This window comes from Phaseolus vulgaris, chromosome 11 (genome assembly GCF_000499845.2).
Source record: "Phaseolus vulgaris cultivar G19833 chromosome 11, P. vulgaris v2.0, whole genome shotgun sequence".
Lineage (NCBI taxonomy): Eukaryota > Viridiplantae > Streptophyta > Magnoliopsida > Fabales > Fabaceae > Phaseolus > Phaseolus vulgaris.
In genome coordinates, this window is record NC_023749.2 from 5,063,249 (window position 1) to 5,084,929 (window position 21,681).

The following is a 21,681-nucleotide window of genomic DNA, read 5'->3' on the forward strand; positions in this document are numbered from 1 at the left end:
CCACATTATGCAATGGTCGAATCAAACAAGAAACAAAGTCCAAAACTTTGAATTGCAAAGACAGTTATAAAAATATATTATTTCTTTTTCAATGATCAATTACAATAAGGAACAAACAGTACTCCAAAATCTATTCCATTTTATATTAAAAGCATAAATTTAAGGTCAAAGAGAAGATAATTAGATATACACAAACAATTATTAAAATGAAAAGAATCATCATAACAATTCTGACAAAACACAAGATATTTGATATTTCTCGCATAACATAAGATATTACATATTATCCAATTAAGTCAGAACGAAACAAAAGGATTCTCACTATAGGTAACACCAAGGATCTGATTAAAGAAAACACCACTACAAAAGCAAAAGCTTTGTACATTAAACCAACAAACCCTAAGCTCTTTCACCCCTAATTCTACGTGCAAGCTGAATGTCTTTAGGCATGATGGTGACTCTCTTGGCATGAATGGCGCAGAGATTAGTATCCTCGAACAGCCCAACAAGGTAAGCCTCAGCCGCCTCCTGAAGAGCAGATACAGCACTGCTCTGAAAACGGAGATCAGTCTTAAAATCCTGAGCAATTTCCCTGACCAGCCTCTGGAATGGAAGCTTCCTAATGAGAAGCTCGGTGCTCTTCTGATACTTGCGGATCTCCCTCAGAGCCACCGTGCCAGGCCTGAAACGATGGGGCTTCTTCACACCACCAGTGGCTGGAGCAGATTTACGAGCAGCCTTGGTGGCAAGCTGCTTCCTCGGAGCCTTTCCTCCGGTGGACTTCCTTGCGGTTTGCTTGGTACGAGCCATTTCAAACACTGGATGAGAATAGAAAGAAATACTAAAAAGATAGAAGCAAAACAAGAACTGGTGAATTTGTATGATGGAGATGAGTGTATTTATAGGGCACTGTGAAAAAGGTTGGCGGGAATTTTTTGAAGGTTAATTTAGGTTTGTGAAATTTTTTTATGACCGCCAAGATGTTAACTTTATTAGGATCGGAATCAACGGATGTGGTACTTCTTCAATCAATGGCACAGATCGCGATCCGTGACACTCCCCAACAACCAGTGGCTGCATGCCACGTCGTATTATTACCTTAGCATTTCTTTTGAGTTTTTCTTCTTTAATTTTATTCTTGACTTCAATTCATATATTCTCTCTCCTACTGCCTGTTATGAGCAGAAATATAATTTATATATTTGAGGTGTGAATTATATTAAATAAATAAAATATGAAACAATTAAAGTTATTATAAATACATTTCTAATTAAATATTTTTATTAAATTCTTTATTTACAGTTAATTTGTCTTACGATAAAAAATTAAGATAAAAGTAAATAAATAAAAAAGTTTATACTTGGCCGGCCTGGCTGATAAATTTAGAATATGTGATTTTTTTTAGACTTTGTTTTTAAACATAATTTTAATTTAAACCAAATTAACTGTAGGATTAAAATGCCGGATAAAACTCATTCTAGAATTTTAAAACAATTAAAAGTTTACGGAATTAAATTAATTTGAAATAGCATTCTTTTTTCATCTGGTTGGTAAGTGAAGATTTATGTAAAAAAGTGCATATATTATTTATTTTTGAAAGATTGATTTGTTAACTTACCCATAGATACTCTATCCATCTCAAATACAATTGTCTCTCGTGTAAAATGTGTGTTGTTTTTACTAAAATATCTATTTAACTTAATCTAAAATATTACACATAAATAAGGAAATAATATTATATTAAGTTAATTACAGTGCATTGCATTCAAATGCGGTAATATTGGGAACATGTAATTACTGTTTTTAAAATATTATTATAAATTTGTGTTGATTTTTAAAAAATTTAAGAATAAGTAGATTTTTTTCTCTTTTGTTTAATATATTTCAAAATCTTCTCTTTCCCTATCTACATGTTTCTAAAAAATTACTACAGAAAAAAAAAAATGTTGAAAATGTAGTAAAAATTGGGGTGTGATACATAAAAAAAAAAAATCATTGTAATCAATATGTGTTTGTATTGTTAATTCTTGGATAATTGTTTTATGACCCTTGTTAGCATTTGTAGTAATAATAATAATAACTCTCTAAAGAAAGTATTGAAATTGAGAGTTAGTTAGTCAGAAACAAGTTAAGGTATGGACTAATCGCTATCACTTTGTGCGTGAGATTCTGAAAAAGAGATTGTTTTCCTGAAGAATCACATATCATTTATTAATATAGAAGAAGATATTACAAATTAGGATATCAAAGAGGAGAGGTTAATTAAACCTCCTCCCAAAACAATAAATCCACCTATGTGTGATTTGGAATTAAGCCAAAAAAGTCAATATTAGCAGAATATATTATTAACCTCAATGTATACATTGTCAAACCAATCCTTTCTTTTCTTAATTCATTGCTTGTTGCAGAAATTCCCAGGTATGGTACTGCGAGTGTAATTAGTAGGTGGACTGCAGAAATTCCTTGGTATTTATGTGATAGTACTAAGCAGTCACATCCATGGAAGACAAACAAAACAAGTAACTACCAATTCTAGAATCTATAATTGTTTCTGTGAACAAGCGAACGAAGCAAAAAAAGCTCTCAAATCTTACAATAGGCCCGAATATAGAAGCAATAATATGTATTATTCTTTATGTACAACAAGTAAAAGAAACAACATGGACAAGTTTCCTATGATGTTTTAATATCATACCCAGTTGTTGGAGATGGAGAAGTTGTTGAAACTGAATGAGAGATCCCCAACTGTGTCTCTCTGAAGCTGCATTGGCGGGGATCCATGACCACTGACACCACCACCTGCATCAGATTCAGATCCTTCATGGGGCAATGGCTGAATTTGGTTCTCATTTGGACGGCGTGACCCTTCGACTGGCAACATTGACGTAGACATGTTACTCGATCTTGTTGTACTTTCTACGCTTGTACTTTCTACGCTTGATGAGGCCAACCCTCCGTCCCAAAGGAAGACATGCAGGAGAATAGGAACTTTGGTGTGTCTATGCAAGGAGAGTTTCTGGCTCAATGAAACAGTGTCATAACACCTAATGGCTCCTGTTGAAGATACCATCCATGGGAGGACTCTCTGATTTGAAAGCCTAGAAACTACCAGCAACCTGGATCTATCTGTTGCTGCTTTATACAGATCGCTCAGTCCTGAACGTGTGGCCGGTACATTTTCTTGGTCCTCATCAGTAACTGTTGAGATGAAAATAAAACCCTGTTGATCGCATAGAAAAGTGTTATTATCAGCTTAACGGCTAAAACCAACAATGAATCAATCTGTTTAACTATATGAGCTATTGCTAGATTTATCAAAAGAGAGATGCCTCTTCTGTTCGACCAATGGAAAACCCAAGCTTTGTGTCATCCTCTTTTAGTTTTATCTCAATTGGGTACTCTCCTCCAACTGGGGCATACCAGAGCCGAACTGCTCTAACAACACCAATGTCTACTCCATGATAATCCTCAAAGCCATAAAGGCTTACATTTGCAAGGTTAGATAAGTCAGATAATGACCCTGCATTTACAGTGGAAGAAGCTGTCTCTCCGGATATCTGTCACACAAATAGAAGAGAAACTCCAGTTAACACAATGCAGAAAAAAAGTCTAGAATACAGAAACTAATCTCTCAAACTATGATTACAAAATGTTTGTCAGCCTCCTAGCAAACACATGGTATGGTGGTAAACATTGTAAACACTGTACTCTAATTCCTACTTCAAAATCTAGACATGATGTCGCCTGAATTAATCATTAAAACTAGTTTTTAACGGACTTAGAATAGGGTGATGTGATCCATATAGACAACCTCATCCAATGGCATAAAATTTTACTGTTGTTGATGATACATAAATCAATCATTTTCTACAACTGCCTGAAGCAGAAATTTTTTAATTTCTTTAGTGGTGGGGGAGAACTAAAGTAACAATTCAGTTGGGTATCAAATAAAATGGATTTTACAAATATAAATCGTGGATAAGTACTCTAAAAGTTTTAGTGCTAAAATAAGAGAGGCCTGATATCTGTTTGTGCACATCAAGTGACCTGGTCGAAAACAATGTTATGCAAGTAAACTGCAAATAACTCGTCACATTGTGCTAGCATGCCACAACAGAATGTACCTTGTTGCAATCAGGGAATTGATCATTTACCTTAGTAAGTAGGGACTCGGTTTGGACGTTCATAAAGACAACAGGGACCCCTGAAGCTTGAGCTGCATTCAGCCACGTATTTGCCCTGGCTAGCGTGTCTTCTACATCATTGTAGCGAAAGGCAATTCGATCTGAAACTTTGGGAAGAAGTAGTATTGAAAGAAAATTGCTAGAATTGGGAACTGATAGCAACTCCTGCATCCTCCTCTCCCATGGATACGAAACATATCCATCCTGTAACCGTGTCCTAGTTAGTGCATTTGCCATTCTGGTGGTCCTTGAAGCTGCAAAATGCAGTTACTATTGTCAACAGATTAGATTAAGACATATATCAGAAGGTGTAAGTTAAAATCTGCATTTTCCACAACTACACTCCACGCTAACAAATTCAGGAAATTGTTAAACAAAAACAATAACAGAATACAATTATCAAAGGTTGATTTTAGTCTGTCATGTACGTAGCAATGTCTATCATTTATGTAGCAATGCCCATTATTCCGTATTACAACCTTAAACAACAACAAACACATTTTGTTTACTATGCATCTCTTTAAACCGACTCTAGATGTCAAAATCCTGGTTTTAAAATGATCTATAACGAAAAGTGTACCATGATAATGTCCACATCATTGACAGAAGGAAGTCATGTGCGTCACGTAACTTGATGGCTAAGTCTAGCAAAAGTTGAAGCTTTCACATTACAAGTTAATGCCTCAAATATCTTGCAATGGATATTCATTCCCCGAACATGTCGTGCCAAAAAGCAGTTAATGCAAAAGCTAAAAGGCTTAGATCTGTGTGATAAAGTGGCAAGATTTACCACTTACGTTTGTGTCAAATTGTAAATAACAGTAAATACTTCAACTTTCGTTTCTCTATACTAACAGTATAAGTAAAATTTTCACCACCAGACCAAAATTTCTACCGGAAGAACACAATAACACCGTACACCCTCTCTCCTATCATTTGTTTTTACTTAACACGTTAAATAATAAATCCTTAAATATCATAACAGTACACGAATAAATGAACTCCTCTACCTATTCTTCACCATCCATTCAATTAAACCTGGGAACGAAAACATGACTTGATTTTCCATTCATTCCATCTTTTTTAAATTGCAGATTTAGTTAGTTGATTTTACGCAACTGGTGGAAATTTTTTTGCATTAACCGACAAACAACTTAGGATTAACCGAACACAATCTTGGAGCATGTCGGGAGTAACAAAGATAAGGTGAAACAAACAAAAAAAGCATGCAGGGTGAAAAAGGTGAACGAAAAGGGTACCTTGGAGTTGGAAGCACTCGGCTTCAGTTCGATCAAAGAAGCCAACGACGTAGTTAGGGTCAGTGATGGAACGGAGAACGTACTGCTTCTTCCCGGAGGAATCATTGGGAACGATGCAGGCCTGCAACTCGGCGAACTCGTGGGGTCCACGTCGAACTCGAACTCGGATGGAGGTTTCTTTTCTCTTGTAAGAGTCTTGGAGGATTTTGTTGACGGCGGTTTTGCCGTTTTTGAAGGGCGATTTGAAGCGGATAAGGGCATCGGGGGAGTCTCCGATTCGAAGCTCTTCGACGATGTCACCGGTTTGAAGCATGTCACCGGTCCACTCCTCGGCTTTGGAACTTCCCTTCAAACACTCTATGGATAACACTTTGAGGTCTCTGTTGGGTGAGTCTGAACTGCTCTGAGATAACCGGTCCAGGGTCATGTTGTGTGTGATCTGTGTATGTTTTTGTTGTTCGTGTTATCACACACAACAACCAACTTTGTGAAGAAAGTAGGAAGAAGCTCGTGTTTTGACAGACACTACTTTTATATTGCAGACAGGGTTTCAGATTCTGGTGCTGTTGTTGTTGTGGCGGTTGTTGTTTGGTGTGTTAATTAATAATTTTGGTACGTATGATTCTATTGAAACCAAATGTTGAAAATTAGCAGACGTGGAATAGTACTCCATCCTTCTTAAATAATGTTTTTTCTTAAGCAATTCTTTTATAAATACTATAAGATTAATTAATGTAGTATAATATAAGAATAGTTAAAAAAAGTTAAGATACTTTATTTATTTTATATCAATTGGAAACAAAAAGTAACTAATATATTATACAGAGAAAGTGAGGTTTTATTTTTTTGGTGACGGAAAGGTTGAATGTAAGAATTTACAAGAAAGATATGAGTGCTTATGGGATGAAAAGTCAAACAAACTTGAGTTGGTTAATAAGTGTGAACGAGACTTTGGAGATAGAAGGTGATATATTGACAGCATCTTGGGCTTAATATTCTTAAATTTGAACCTCCGTCCAATTAATTTTTGAAATTTTAATTTTTTTAATTGAAAATCCAAAATTAAAATAATATATTTTGAGAAAGAAAATTAAGAATAGATTTTTATTCTTGAATTCTGAAACAGATTGAAAAACTAAAATCTCATCATTAAAAACAATTTTGGAATAAAAAATATATATTTCAGAAAAACAATTTTGGAAAACAAAATTTTAAAATGTATTATAAAAAAATAAAATGTTGAAAATGTATTATAAAAAAATAGAAAAGTGTTTCAGAAACTCAAATCTAATAATTATTCTAAAATATGAAATTCATAATAATTTTAACCTACATTTTTCATTTATACAAGTGGAAACAGATGCGCTGTTTGTATACTAATTTTATTATATGTGCATTCGTATCTTTTAAATATCAAATAACATTAAAAAAAAATAGATGAAAATATTTTCTCTTATCTATGATAATTAAGTTACAATAAAAAAATAAATTAAAAAATTTAAATTTATAATACAGTAAACATAATTATATTAAAAAAGTTACATCATTTGTTTTATTCTCAAAGACTTGTAAATCACCAATTTTGATTTGTTACTTATATAAAACTAAAAAAAAGTAATATAATAATGAAAAGAAAAAACAAGGAAAATAAGATGAGAAACTTCAGTAACAAACCTTAAGAAAATATTTATTTTTCAATCCCTCTTCTCTTCTACACAATAATGTTGGAACACATCCATCCTCCCCGTCAACCCACATCAATAATGACATCGATATAACTTTGTACTGTGCAAAAATTTGAATGCTATGTATTTAAGTAACAATTTGGGATATTATTTTGTTTCTCTATCTTCTTCCTCTTTTGCCTCCCACTTGTTATACGAAAATGAAAAATAGAGTAAAAGAAAAATATTGAAGAGAATTAACAATTAAACAGACAAAAATTATACAACAAGTATTGATTGACCATAACAAAATAAATGTTCCTTCCTTAATCCAACCTCTTCCGAATCTGAACCAACTAATCCTATACATAACAAATCTTAATTAGTATAATAATTATAACAATTAACACCAACCATCATTCATCATTCCCTTAAATAATTCAGGTTTACCTACAGTTCGATTCTTTTGTGCAAACTCTCGCACCTTGCTCCATACATTTCCTCAAGATTTTGTTGGGTATGAAGCCAGGACCAATTGAGTTGGGTTGAGTAGACACCATGTTTTAGTGAGTGGGCTTAATCATTGTGTCCCTTTATTATCTCTATTTAAAGAGATCATTGTACTTGTAATTGGTGTGCAACAGGATATAATGTAAACCTAATAGTTGCCCATGTGGATGTAGGTTGCAGTTGGCGACCGAACCACATTAAATATTGTGTTGTTTATTTGTGATTGTGTGTATTGCTTCTGCGTGCATTTTTTCCATCAAGTAATATCAAGAGCTTTGGTTCGTTTACACACTAGAGATCCAATCAGCAGAAATTAATCGACGAGACGTGAAAATTGCGGCTGCAGTAGCGTCCCAAAGTTAGGGTTTCGCAGAGGCGGCAGCAGCATCCCAAAGCTAGGGTTTTGCAGGGGCTGTAGCAGCGTCCTGAGGCTTAGGGTTTCACAGGAGTGTAAGGAGAGGCTCCCATATCTGCTTCACAACAGCGCTGACCAGCAACGGTGGTGGTGCGGAACGCTAGTGCAGTAGGGACTGCGACCAGGTCTGTTGGTGAGTGATTTTGGGTGGTGCAATTTTTGTGGTATTGATTTAAAAAAAAAAAAGGATTGTCAGAATCGGAAATTAGTTGTACCGAGTATCTCGTCTAGTAATTTGAGATGGCAGAAGAAGGGAAGTTCTGAAATGAAAATTCGATGGTACAAATTTCAGTTGGTAGAAAATGCAAATTGAGGATTTGCGAGTTCAGTTACTGAACACATCAATATGATCTTAGCCAGACTTATGTCAGTGGGCATTAAGTTCGATGATGAAGTTCAAGCTTTACTATTGCTATTGTCTTTGCCTGACAGTTGGTCCGGAACGGGTACAGCAGTTACCAGTTCAGCGGGATCCGATGAATTCACTTTTAAGAAGATTCGTGATCTCATTCTTGGCGAGGATGTCCGAAGAAGGAGTTCTGGGGAATTATCTAGTGAATCGCTATATGTCATAAGAGGTAAGAGAAATATCAGAGATAGTGGGAGCAAGAACAAAAGAATGAGTCAGTCAAAGACTCGGGATTGCTCAAGTGTCACATGTTGGAACTGCAAGGAGGTGGGACATTTCAGGAATCAATGCCCAAATGATAAATAAGTCAACATTGCAGGAGACTTCGCGGACGAGGACCTTTTAGTCTGTTGCGCAGATAGCAGTGTGGATTCCTGGGTCATGGATTCTGAAGCATTGCAAAATCTATTTATTGGAGACTTTGGAAAGGTAAGACTAGTGGACAACAGAACTCTTGATGTTACGGGCATGGGTGACATAGTGTTGAAGACACCAGTTGGTGTTTGGACTTTGAAGGATGTCAGAGTTGTTCCAAGCTTGAGGAAAAGTTTGATTTTTGTTAAGCAGTTGGACGAACAGGGACATTAAGTGAAGTTCGGAAATCAGTAGTGGAATGTCGTCAAGGGAAATCTTGTCATGGCTTGCGGAAGAAAGAGAGGTTAGTTGTATATGGTCGGATTACCGTGTCTGAGGGAGTGACCATCCTAGTTCAGAAGATAAACAAAGTCTGGTTCACAAAATCTCGTGGGCAGAAGAGGGTTGTCTTTACAAGAGAGAAACCCAGAGCCACAAATCAGATTCAGGATGAACGAGCATGGAAAGGTTCAGGTAGACCAGTTAGAGGTACTTGTGTCAGTGGGAGCACGGGTTGTGCTTCAACTAAGGTTCCTAGACGACAGTGGGTTAGGAGAACCATTATTCCAGCGGTTGAAACTTCTCCAAAATATTTCTTGTTGAATATGGAGAGTGTTTGTTCTCAGGTTGTTTCAGGATCTGGCAGTTCCTGTAAGTGGGAGTCAGTAGGAACATAGAACGGGAATATGGAGAGTGTTTGTTCTCAGGTTGTTCCGGGATCCGGCAGTTCCTGTAAGTGAGAGTCGATAGGAACAAAGAACGGGTATATAGAGAGTGTTTGTTCTCAGGTTGTTTCAGGATCCGATAGTTCCTTTAAGTAGGAGTTGGTAGGAACAGAGAACGGGTCAGTGACTGACGTGTTGAAACTTAGGGGAGTTTTAACGAAGTCTTCAAAATGATTAAGAAGGCTGGTGGCAACTAGAGGTGGAACATTGAGTTCCGTCGACAGATTACAGAAGTACACGTACACAGTTGAAGCGTAGGTGAACATTGTTTCGTGACTTCAAGTGGGAGATTGTTGGGTATGAAGTCAAGACCAATTGGATTGGGCTGACAAGACACCATGTACACAGTTGAAGCGCAAGTGAACATTGTTCCGTGACTTCAGGTAGGGAGATTGTTGGGTATGAAGTCAGGACCAATTGGGTTTGGCTGAGTAGACACCATGTTTTAGTGAGTGGGCTTAATCATTGTGTCCCTTTATTATCTCTATTTATCTCTATTTAAAGAGATCATTGTACTTGTAATTGGTGTGCAACAGGATATAATGTAAACCTAATAGTTGCCCGTGTGGATGTAGGTTGCAGTTGACGACCGGACCACATTAAATCTTGTGTTGTTTATTTTTCTGCAGTTGATTTGTGATTGTGTGTATTGCTTCTGCGTGCATTTTTCCCATCAAAATTTTCATCTGTTGGACTATTTGGACCAAAGTATCACACATGTCTTCAAAACTTTTTATGTTCCTTCGACTCTTTCTTTAAGACATCTCTAATATCTCTCACTTTTTTTTCAGAGTCTCCAGCTCTTCAAGACTTTTTACTTTTTCATCGCCTTTTTTTTCATTATATTTTTTACTGTTTATGTTATCTCTTTAGTTTCTTTATGTCACAAAAGGTCTAACAACATATATTAATATAGTCATAACATAATCTCTCAAGAAAGAAATACGTGAAAGTGGAGTATTCATCTATGCGAACTTGAGCCTTTCCTTTGCTCAGTGAGGTCGAAGTTTTCACCGTCAACATTCATTTTCTACCTACAGAGTCAAAGAAAACTAAAGAAATTTAAAATAATGAATATTGTATCATTTCCAATTTCCAATAACCAGTGTGCATTTACAAGAAACAGAAACGTACATTATATATCTAATTCTTTCAAATACGCACCATTCGAAATTCACAATTTATAATAAGAAATTCAAAATTCAACATATGAAATTGCGATTATCATAGTAGGTTGGTGCATGCATTTTTTGTTAGAGTGTGATTTTTATTGTTGCAAAGTAGATAGGTGCATCGGGCTTCCATAGTCTCTGACAATTTATTAAGAAAATAATTAAAAATTATACGCAATTATTATACATCGTTATACACAATTAATTTGATAATGTAATGATATAATCTCATAATTAGTGGATCACTACATAATTAGAAACACAACAACTGTTTGTGCAAAACAAAAAAGAGTAAACTAAATAATCATATTCAATTGATACCAACAGAAAAAACACATCACATCCAATTGATACCAACAAAAAAACACAATAGAAAAAACAAAAAAAGAGTAACTAGTTTTGTCATGTAACACGTTCATTTCTTAATCCAACTTCCTCCAAATATGAACCAGCTTCTCCTATACAGAACAAATCTAAATTAGTACAATAATTATAACCATTAACACCAACTACCATTCATCATCCCCTTAAATAATTCAGGTTTACCTACAACACTTCGATTCTTTTATCAAATTGCTCTCACATCTCTCCTCTTATAACTGTATGAATTGCTTATGATTCTATAAACTTAAAGAACACTTTTGAATCCAAAAATATCTTATAGCCTATATAATCTGAAATATTTTTAAAATCCTAAGGATACTCAAATCAGTGATAAACTAATGCAAGAAAGGAGTGCATGTCTTTAGGAGTGTCGAGGTGAGATAAAATGGAAGAAAAAAAAGAGTGTAAAAGGTGCATGAGATTTTAAAAGTTAATTTATTTTTTTAAAGAAGGACAGAAAGGTATTTTAATATTTAGTATGAGGTTCCGCAAGAATCTATGGAGGTGCAGGAAGAAGCAGCCCCATATACGTTATCATCTCTGGACATAAAACTGAAAATTTCAAACTGGCCGTTCTAGCCCATTATCAACTCCTTTTGTGAAATTCACTAGAGGCTTCTTCTTTCTACACCCACGTTTTTCTTCCTGCACCCCATACTTTTAAATATCCCAAAATTTACCTTGACTTATAATTTGAAAAGGGACACTGTACTGGATGTAGAAATCCAAAATTTTACTGGAAGCATAAATCTGGGATTTTACCATATTCTGTGATCCGAAATTTTATCAGATTCTATAATCTGGAATGTAAAAAAACACTTACGAAAACAAAATTCCATAAAAAAAACGGATGTATAGATCAAAAAACCAAAAAAATTACTTATCTTTACTAAGACCACTCTAAATGATCAAGAAGAAATGGGTGAGATTGGAAGGAGAATGATTTGGAGGTGCCACGCTGGCAGAAGATGAAGAAACACACACGGTTGCGCAAGAACACCATTCCTGCCTTTTTTTAGAGTTTTTTTAGGTCAGGGGTAATTTTGGAATTTTAAAAACTAATAAGGGTGATTTAATCTTTACATAAGAGTGTTTGGGTGCAGGACGTGAAGGTGGAAGAAAAACGTGGAGGTGCAGGGAGAAACTGCCTTAACTAGATATACTTGTAAAATTTTAGTGAATGCACGTATACAAAAACAGAAGACAAATAAAGCAAGCGAGCAAGAAAAACAAATAAATTTAGTGAAAAATAATCAAAAGAATGCAAACGAGTTAAAACATATATTCAAGTGAACATGATGATGATGATTCGAAAAGTCATTTAAATAAGCAGAAAATAGAACACAAATGATTGGAAATAAATGAAAGGGAGGAAACTAAAATAAATTAAAAAATGCGAGTATAAATTTTGCAAAAACAAAATAGAAAAAACCATACAAATAGACAAACAAGTAATGATGAATACGAGTTTGGAAATATTATTTAAATAGACATAAAAGTAGACAAAAAAAAACAAATATTTTGTTATATTATATTATATGATTCATTTCCTGAAAAAATATTCACTGGATTCAATAACGGACCTCACAAGCTAAGATCCTTCAAGAACACAATTTTTTCATTACGATTTTTCTACCGAGTCAATTCCTACACATAATTATTATGATATCATGTCAAATAACATTCGTAATTTTTTAGTTTTAAGTTAGACACTAATCTTTTAATAAAATAATAACAATAATAAACATATTCTATGTGTTTTGTTTACCAACTTCCTTATATTTATAATACTAGTGCAAAATGAGATTTTATATAATCAATATAACACCAATTTACGAAGTGATATGAAAAATAATACACTAACAATTTTCTAAACAGTGAATATATGTGTATATTGATTGATCTTTAAATTAATGTAGAAAGTTGATAATATATTAGTTATACAGAAATTATATTGTATCTATTTTTTTTATTTCACACAAAAATTTAAATGTAGAAATCTATATTAAATACAGAAAAATTTATTACGTTAGAAGTTAGCTATTGTAGAAAAAACTAGTTTATGAAATTTTTGAAAGAAACAATAAATTATCTCTAATGACTCATGCGTGGTTTCAAATCACTATAATAGAAAACTACTTTATTATATTTGTTGCATTTGTTTTAGTAACCAATCATTAACCACAGACATAAATGAAAAAAATTGAAAATATAATAGTAGTTAAGGTAGTTAAATTTTAGTTGTCTAAAGTTAATGTATTGTTTTAATAAGATTTTTATAATTAATTATCTAGGTGTAAAATTTGACACATAGATGAGTTAAACAAAAAAGTATGTATGTAAAACTTTTTACATTGGATGTGGATTTGGATGCATTTATTTTGGAAGGAGAGAATTAAATAAAGCAAGACAAAAGACACGCATCCCAAAAAATGATTCAGAAAGATAATTATTTTTCTCTTTATTACCTTTTTTATTGGATGGTTTTAGAAAATTGAAAAATAGTTAATTTTTTGTTTGTTTGGTAATAGGTGTTTTTGTGGTGAGTAGCAAACAAAAGGGTGAAAGAGACGAATAAGAACGCACGTAACGTGGCTATAGCCTTGGGTCAGGTGAGGTCCCTACTGCGACGAAAAGTTGAAAGAGTCTCTCTGTTGCTTTGTCCCACTGCCAATCCGTGAGCCTCACTTCCTGCCATTGCCGTTTCTTTTTCTTCCTTTTTCCCTTTCCTTTTCTAGTGCTTTCCTTAGCCCCCTCTTTTTTTGTTTTTTTTCCCAACTTAAACCTACCATATATTTTTCTCATCAATTTCTAAAATCATAGTGTATTGTCAATGATGATAGTTCGGTCTAAGATCAGATACATCCTAATTTAAAGATTAGGAAATAAAATCTAATTAAACACTAAAAACGTGATTAAGCCGGTATTGATCCTAATACAAGGAAAAAATTCACTAAAAAAAAATATAAATAAGAATGAATTTATGGTGAAAAATAATGACTATTTTAATCATAAACTTGTAAATTGAATAACACACATCGGCTGACTTAAGCATTAAAGTGTCTTTAGAGTTATCTCACCCCTCAACTATGAAAAGAAACCTGTTGGGTTATGGGCCTTGGGTCGACCTTTGGTCATTTAGGTAGGAGGTCGATGTAAATGAATAATGTAAAGAAAATAGCATAGGACGAAGATTTGGATTAATTAGTAACCAGGTAGTAAAGAGAGACTCATAACAACAGACACGAGATTAAGATGGACTGCATATATAATAGGTAAAATCTCACAAATAGACAGATATGAATTTAGGTTAAGAACACGCTTGTTCTTGACTACCTTGAATATTCCAGGTTTAGGTCTCCAAAAACCTAAAGAAAAGATTTTAGACCAAAAGAAAAAAAAATGTAATTGTTTAATGAGTGAATATTACTCTCTGATCCCCTCTTACAAAAACATATACTCTGAGGCCCTATTACAAAAACACACACCTTTCCACTACCTAGGTGAGGACGTTGCAATTTCAGGGACCCCAATTTCTAGGGTAGTCCTTTTTCTCATCTTTCATTCTTCACAGCCAACTAACACTATATGCTGTGTGTACCTTCCAAAAGAATCCACACATTTACTTAACGTTTAGGGCAGCATTTGGTTTGTGACATCATTTATGACATGGTCTTCACTAAAATGGATTTGGACCCACACTATTGGCCCATTAAAGATGGTGACTCAACCATCCATTGCCTACAGCTGTGTCATATCCATGTGCTCTTTCGCTCTCAAAAGCAGCTCAACACCCAAACCCCGTAACCCATCTACTACCTTTCCATGCCCACGTCTACCCAAATGTTATTTTCTTCAAAATCTTCATTATAATTGTGGGAAAAGTTGAAAGCAAAACATTGTTGGTTTTCGTCTTTTAGCGATTAAGCAGACAGAATCCGCGTCGTATTGAATTGCAAAACCCAAATAATCGAATCCAAAATCCCTCAAAAGTGAAACACAAAGCAAAAGGCAAATCCACCATTCGTATGTGGTACGGATTGAGATAACCACCACCGAGTTAACTTTGCCAAACACACTAAGATCCACGAAGAAAAAAAAAAGGGCAAAATAAATATATATGAAAATAAAAAAGTAAAACACACACACTATTCATACTCATACAAGTTTATATATAACCAACAAAACAATGTCGGCTTCGGTCCCCCCATGTTTCCCTTGTCATTCAATGTGGAATCAATCCCATACATAACATCCCTTTTTAACGTTATTGGTGAACCAAGTTGCAAAAATGCAAATTTCCATTTTCCACCACCACCCTAAGAGTAATGGGTCCCCCTAAGAGTAAAGGCATATAGACTATATCAGAAAAAAATTGTACACCATGCTTTGAATATGTGGCACCAAATTTGATGATAAAGTCAACTTTTATAAGCGGAATTTTGCCACCACTCCTAAAGAACCAACCGCTGAAGAAATGTTGTGGCTACATAATTATCGGAAAGGTGCGCTAGTTTTCGTACCAAATTATTACTAAGCTGTATGTACACGGAATGACGCGGGTATCTCCTTTTCCGTTATTGCTGCTGCTGCTCCTTGTGCGAACACGTACACTTATCGCGATTATCTGAAAGAGTCTAACCAAGTATACACAAACATATATAGAAAAATGAGTACCTGAACACCTAAATGCTTCACAATTCACTATGACCACAGTATATATGTTTACTTATGATGTGATGCAACTGGTTGTGTATTTTTGGTGTTTTCTCAAAGTGGTAAACGTTTTTTTTTCTGTTTTTGTTATCATTTTATTTTGGGTGCATTAGACAGACATAGGAGAGTGATAGAGGTTGGTTTGTAACATACCTCAACTTGCTTTTGAAGGTCTTTAATGTACTCAATAGCCAAGTCCAACATGTCTGCTGTGTTTGTTTGCTGCAGATAGAGGAAAACAACATTGGTATATGCGTCCTCCACCACTCACACATAAAAAGGTGACGCGTGTGAGTGTGTGCAACAAGTCAAAATGTTACCTTATCCATGTTGGGGACGAGATCTTGCAGTTTCCTCATTCGCTCACTAATTTTAGTTCTTCTAACCTGAAGGGCAGTTGACACAGATAACTATTTGTAAGTTGCCCAATTATGCCTAGGCATGCAATAAAACTCAACCATGGAAAATGTTTGGTCCTTTCCATGTCATGAAAAATTATTGAGCAAATTTCGGCTGCCTATTTTAGAATTAAGAAGCCAAGTACAAGTGAAGAAGAAAAGGAAATAATTTGGGATCTGGATACTTGAGTAACAGGACAGTGTCTTGTTACAATAGAGAAAATATTGATGGAATGGAACCAACACAAACTATGGTGGGTCCTATTATAATGTCTTGTATCTTTCTTTCTTTATTAAGGAAATAATGTCACAAAGAATTTTCAAATATAAGTAAGCATTTTTCCAAAACAATCCCAAAAAAACATACATAACATGAGAGGCCTTTAATCCAATAATTTGGCTAGAACCAATCATACCCTTTCTGCAATGCTTCTTGGGTGAGTGGCACAACCTCGCTTGGCACGAATTTTGCAAGGAACAGAATCTGAGAGGTGTAGAAACTTCTCAATGGCTGCCATTTCTGCAGACGTATTTGGCAAACTCAATTGATGAGCCAAAGCAGTAGAAGGCTGGCCTCCTGCTTCATTCTGAGTAATGCAACAGAATAGAGATCAATGACATTACAGTTCAAAACTACACACCATATATTACCAGGATCCAATGGTACATACCTGACTTTCAGATACGTTTAAACCAGAAAATGGTTTTACATCTTCTTCTCTGTATCTCTTCCGACCTGTCATATTGTCAGACATTATTGCAGAATCGTCCCATGAACCAACGGGGAAACCAGGGATAAATTCATTGCCCTGATTTTCAGCAAACCCTTCATTTTCTGCATTATTCTGTGTACTGCTTTTGTTTCCAATTTCGGCCCTAGATGACATTAGTCCCGAAGAGTAGTTTGGTGCATTCTTCATCCTTGTTACGGGAGAAAAGTTTGCTTCCTCAGTACTGTTATTAACAGCTCCCATAGTCCCCATGCCCCTTGCAGCAGCATAACCTGTTAATCAAGCTTGCACAGCGTCATTATGACAACCTATTCATGGAGTAAGAAAATGAAGATTGTAATAATTATGAAGCCTAAACCAGGAAATGTCGATCACTGTACCCATGTTGAGCTCAACCAACCTCTTTATAAAATGATAACATTCCCACCAAATTCTACCAAGACCATAGTCAAGGATTTAACTCATTTCAGAAATTCATTTGCAAAATCAATCCATGATGAGATACCAGACCAAAACATTAATCTCTCAAAATACAAGTATCTATTATGCTTTTACATACCCACTGGCATTTACTCTCTTTTTTTTTTACATTTTCAAAAGTGGACTTATTAATAGCTATAATTCCCTTGTTGATCTATACGGAAAATCCATCGATTTAAAAAAAGCTAAATTTTACAGTTTTATCTCCCAGTTGCTCTAGCAGCAAAATGTGTCTAAAGCATCGAATTTGAAGATATTTGTACCTGAACTGCCAAGGATTGATGCAATTATTTTTCCCAGAAGATTTGTCTCCCTTGCGCGTGCATGTGGAGATTTTAAAAATAAATTAAAGAAAAGAAAACCGGGATGAAAAAAGAGGTTCCGTTTTTTTAAAAAGGGAAAGAAAAAAAAAAGTGAAATGAAATAAATAAACAGTAAAATAGGAAGGAAAAGAAATTGGACATACCACTTTCAATGTTAATGTTTGAAAACAATCCAGCAGGTGAGCTACCATGCCTGATAAGATTTGAAGCAGTTCTACGACCAGTCTCTATCTGGTTTGGCAAAGGTGGTCGCCCAGTGTTCTGGTAAAAATTCTGAGGAGCAGAAGAGCCATAATTATTAATATTACTTTGTTGTTGGTGCTGTTGTTGTTGTTGGAGAACAAGGGGCTCATTATTGATGGGTGGTAAAGGCATATCCTTAGGTTGTTGATTGACCTCTTCTTTAACAGCAACAACGGTTGAGGGATTTTGAGTAGGAAGTGCCTCCTCTGCATCAGCAGCAGCAGCAGCATCAGCATCAGCATCGCCCCCACCAAGACTATTCACAAAGCGTGTCAACATTCGTTCTGTTTCGGGGCTAGAGGGTCGATTGAAAACGTGCTCGTAGAACTCACGGTCGATGATGCTGGAAAAATACGAACTCGGAGCCGATCGATACCGTGTCAACCCTGAATTCGTCTGCTGCTGGTGGTGATCCAAAAACACGGGAGGGTGCTGCTGAAGATCTGACTCCATTACCCTCTTCACTTTTTAATCTAGAGGTGCCCCCAATTACAACCAAACCTTCATTTTTTCTCCTTGTATTATCTTCCAAGTTCTAACCACTCTCATCAGATCACACCAACTTCTTGGAACCACTATTTCCTCAGAAAAATAAAATCTTTGTCCCAGCTTTGAGCAAAACAATTCTAAAGATCTAAACCCAAAAAAGCAAACCACCTCAGACCAAATCTAGAAAGATAATTCAACTGAGAACTCTAATTGGGTTGCCTCAAAATCAGGAAGGGATCAAAGAAGCTAAGAACAAGAAAAGAAATAACAATATGAGCTGTAGTTTCTACTTTCTATCTATCACACTCACACATAACATCAAAAGTTATAGAAACTAACGGTAACCGGTTTTTCTGTTCCTGAAAGTGAATCAAAATAAGAAGTCAGCTCACGGGGACAAGACAGGCAAAAAAAAAGAGAGCAAAGGATGTGAAGTAGGAAGTTTGAGGAGAACATGTACCTGGTCTTGGTGAGTGAGTGTGTGTCGTGTGTTGTGTTGTTTTTGGGTGTTTAAGTGGTGGAGGAGATGGGTATGAGAAGGTTCAAGAGAAAGAGAAAGAGATTAGAAAAGTAATAGCGAAGGATTTAGTTGGTTTGTGAGGAGGTGCAGCCAATGGGAAGTGAACAGAACCAAAAATCCAGCCCTGAGATTTGTGGTGTGTGTTGCGCTGGAGTTTTACTCAAATACCCTCAGTTTTTGGAGAAACCAAAGGGGTGATGAACATGGCAGAGGGGGTTCCAAAGGGAGAAACAACACAAGTTAATCCTATATTTAGAAGTAAAGGTAGGTTTTGATAAAATGGGAAGTATACGAGGTGAAATGACTTTATTGCCTTCCCTCTTCCTCTTCTCTCTTCTCTCTTCTCTCTTCTCTCATTCACATCATCATCATCATCAATGAAATCATTTAACTATCATTTCATTCTCCAGCACAAATATTTCCAACACTTCACTCATCCATGGATAAATGTTTATTTTTCTCTTTTTTTTAGTAATAAACTAATTATATAACAATATTAACTCCTTTGACTTTCTACAATAATTTTAACTTAATATCACTTCTCTTTCAAGCTTTCAAATAATTTCTCTAAACATAGTGCTGTCAATATACATTCGGATCAGGGTTGCTAGAGTTCAGTAAAAAAGGTAAATGTGGCTACAGCTATGTTTGGTTTAAGGTGCAACCAAAAAAATTTGGCTTCACTATTTATGTTTCTGACCCTACACTCTGAAGCAAATTAATTTGTATAATAATTGAGTCACTCAATAAAATACAAAATGTTTCTTTTCCAAATTTATGTAAGAAAACTTCAATTATAAACTGGTAAAGCTTTTACAAAACGTTTCATTCTTTTCTATTCATAGAAAACATATCTTTTTCCAGTTGTGTGTTGTTTTGTCAACGCCTTCACACGACCTTAGATTTTTATTTTCGGTCATTCACATTCGCGAAAAATGCACTGTTGCTGTTGTTCTTAAGATACCATTAATAGAGTAAGTTTGTAAAATATCAGTGAATACAAATGATGTCATTTACTAGATAGAGAGGTGTATTTCAAGATTATATTTATTTATCTCTTAAAGTGTTTAGTAAGTCTCGTATTTATTATTTATACCAAGACAAATGAACATGATATTGAAAATTTAACAGGATTAAATCTGAATTTATAACAAGATAAATAAACATGATATTGAGGATTTAACAGGATTATATCGGAATTTAATTTTATTAATAGTAAATCTAATGTTAGAAGGAATTCAACTTAAATTTTATTAGTCAACATAAAAATTTATAACAAGACACAATTTTGTTATCACGTGTTATCATTATTACTATTAATAATAATAAATAATTTTTTTATTAATTTTTTTTATCATTATTATATATATATATATTTATTAAAATAAATTATAAATTTATACAGTAATATTTTAATTTATCATAACCATGTTTTAATTTTTTTATTTATATTTTTATATTTTGTAAATATATGTAGAAACATATGAATTCATAATAAAATTAAAAAATACAGCTATATTATTAATGCGTTATAAATATATTACATTAATTTTTTAAAAAACTCAAAAAATAATTGGTAGTCATTGCTAGCCATATAATCTATTTAATATTAATTATTATAATATATTATTATTATTAATGCTGTTTTTACTAAAAAAATACTTAATAAACTTCTTTATTTATTTAATAAAATAAATAATTGAATAATTATTTTATTTTAAAATAGTTAAATAACATCTCTTAAAAATAACAATTATATATATAATAACTTTTATCTTTCAATATTATAATTTATCCTTAAAATAACATATTGTTGGTATAAGTTAATAAAAAAATTTATTAAAAAAATTACTTATATTAAATTCAAATAAATTCATCAAGAATAATTTTTATTTGATCTCTAATGGAGGAATAATTTACTGTTACAAGATTATCATACTCTAATGTTTTTGTTTTATGTATACAATAACATTTATAAATTTAAGTCATATATTAATTTAATAGAATTATAATTATTATAAACTTATAATCTAATATCTAATAATAAAAAGAGCACAGTAAATCATTAAAAATAATAATAATAATACACGAAAATTTACATAAAAATTAGGATGCATTATATATTTACATTTAAAAATATTTTTTTAACATTATTATGTTAAATATTATTGTAAAACTTTACCTAAGTTAACATCTCAAATTTTAACAATCATCATCACATAAAAAATACTTTAAAAAAATAAAATGAAAATAAATATAAAAGATTAGGCCAAAAATTTTAAAATAAAACCAAATAAAAATTATACGTAATTAATCTATACTTATTAATACAAAATAAATTTAAGTTACAGTAATTTTAAATATATTTAGGTAAAATATAAAATCACGTAACTTTAAAATTAAATTCAAGAAATTGCAAACACTAGCCTAAACACACCAACACACATTATCCACTAGCAAGTAACAAATGTTAGACATGAACATTATGATTTTTGAAGAAAATGAGTGCAAAAATGATAAGATGTACCGCCATAAAAGGTTATAAAGGGTGAGATTTTAGGATTGGATACTCTCCAATCTTTGTTAAGATTATAGAAGTAAAGAAAAGGAAGTGACATGTTGTTAGCATTTAATAAATGAGAATGATAAGCATGTGATATATATAGTAAAGGGTGTTGAAAAGATAAGAAAAAAGTGTTGGGCAG

General features: G+C 33.7%; 3 protein-coding genes across 3 annotated transcripts; all 3 read right to left on the minus strand.

Annotated features, from left to right (window-relative positions):
- Positions 1-228: 228 nt before the first annotated feature.
- Positions 229-884, minus strand: LOC137828572 (histone H3.2). The gene has a single exon (XM_068635203.1). It carries the CDS (start codon positions 808-810, stop codon positions 400-402), a length of 411 nt encoding a protein of 136 aa, XP_068491304.1. The 5' UTR covers positions 811-884; the 3' UTR covers positions 229-399.
- A 1,636-nt stretch (positions 885-2,520) lies between these two features.
- Positions 2,521-6,097, minus strand: LOC137831613 (uncharacterized). The gene is made up of 4 exons (XM_068639365.1): positions 5,444-6,097; positions 4,155-4,438; positions 3,330-3,557; positions 2,521-3,220 (listed from the first exon to the last, which is right to left on the minus strand). The coding sequence occupies exons 1-4, from the start codon at positions 5,868-5,870 to the stop codon at positions 2,690-2,692; spliced, it is 1,470 nt and encodes a 489-aa protein (XP_068495466.1). The 5' UTR covers positions 5,871-6,097; the 3' UTR covers positions 2,521-2,689.
- A 9,072-nt stretch (positions 6,098-15,169) lies between these two features.
- On the minus strand, positions 15,170-19,369 carry LOC137831621 (transcription factor bHLH122-like). The gene is made up of 7 exons (XM_068639376.1): positions 18,917-19,369; positions 17,868-18,815; positions 16,862-17,193; positions 16,607-16,777; positions 16,113-16,178; positions 15,946-16,014; positions 15,170-15,713 (listed from the first exon to the last, which is right to left on the minus strand). The coding sequence occupies exons 2-7, from the start codon at positions 18,418-18,420 to the stop codon at positions 15,654-15,656; spliced, it is 1,251 nt and encodes a 416-aa protein (XP_068495477.1). The 5' UTR covers positions 18,421-18,815; positions 18,917-19,369; the 3' UTR covers positions 15,170-15,653.
- Between the last annotated feature and the right edge of the window lie 2,312 nt (positions 19,370-21,681).

What these genes read in the sequence shown, in the direction of transcription:
- LOC137828572 (XM_068635203.1), bottom strand. Translation starts at nt 810, where the DNA reads ATGGCTCGTACCAAGCAAACCGCAAGGAAGTCCACCGGAGGAAAGGCT.
- LOC137831613 (XM_068639365.1), bottom strand. Translation starts at nt 5,870, where the DNA reads ATGACCCTGGACCGGTTATCTCAGAGCAGTTCAGACTCACCCAACAGA. An exon ending in CCGAGTCCCTACTTACTAAG is followed by an intron (nt 3,558 to 4,154) that starts GTAAATGATCAA and finishes TTTGTGTGACAG; the next exon opens with ATATCCGGAGAGACAGCTTC. An exon ending in CCATTGGTCGAACAGAAGAG is followed by an intron (nt 3,221 to 3,329) that starts GCATCTCTCTTT and finishes TGCGATCAACAG; the next exon opens with GGTTTTATTTTCATCTCAAC.
- LOC137831621 (XM_068639376.1), bottom strand. Translation starts at nt 18,420, where the DNA reads ATGGAGTCAGATCTTCAGCAGCACCCTCCCGTGTTTTTGGATCACCAC. An exon ending in TAAACGTATCTGAAAGTCAG is followed by an intron (nt 16,778 to 16,861) that starts GTATGTACCATT and finishes TGCATTACTCAG; the next exon opens with AATGAAGCAGGAGGCCAGCC. An exon ending in ACCTTCAAAAGCAAGTTGAG is followed by an intron (nt 15,714 to 15,945) that starts GTATGTTACAAA and finishes ATACTTGGTTAG; the next exon opens with ACTCTTTCAGATAATCGCGA.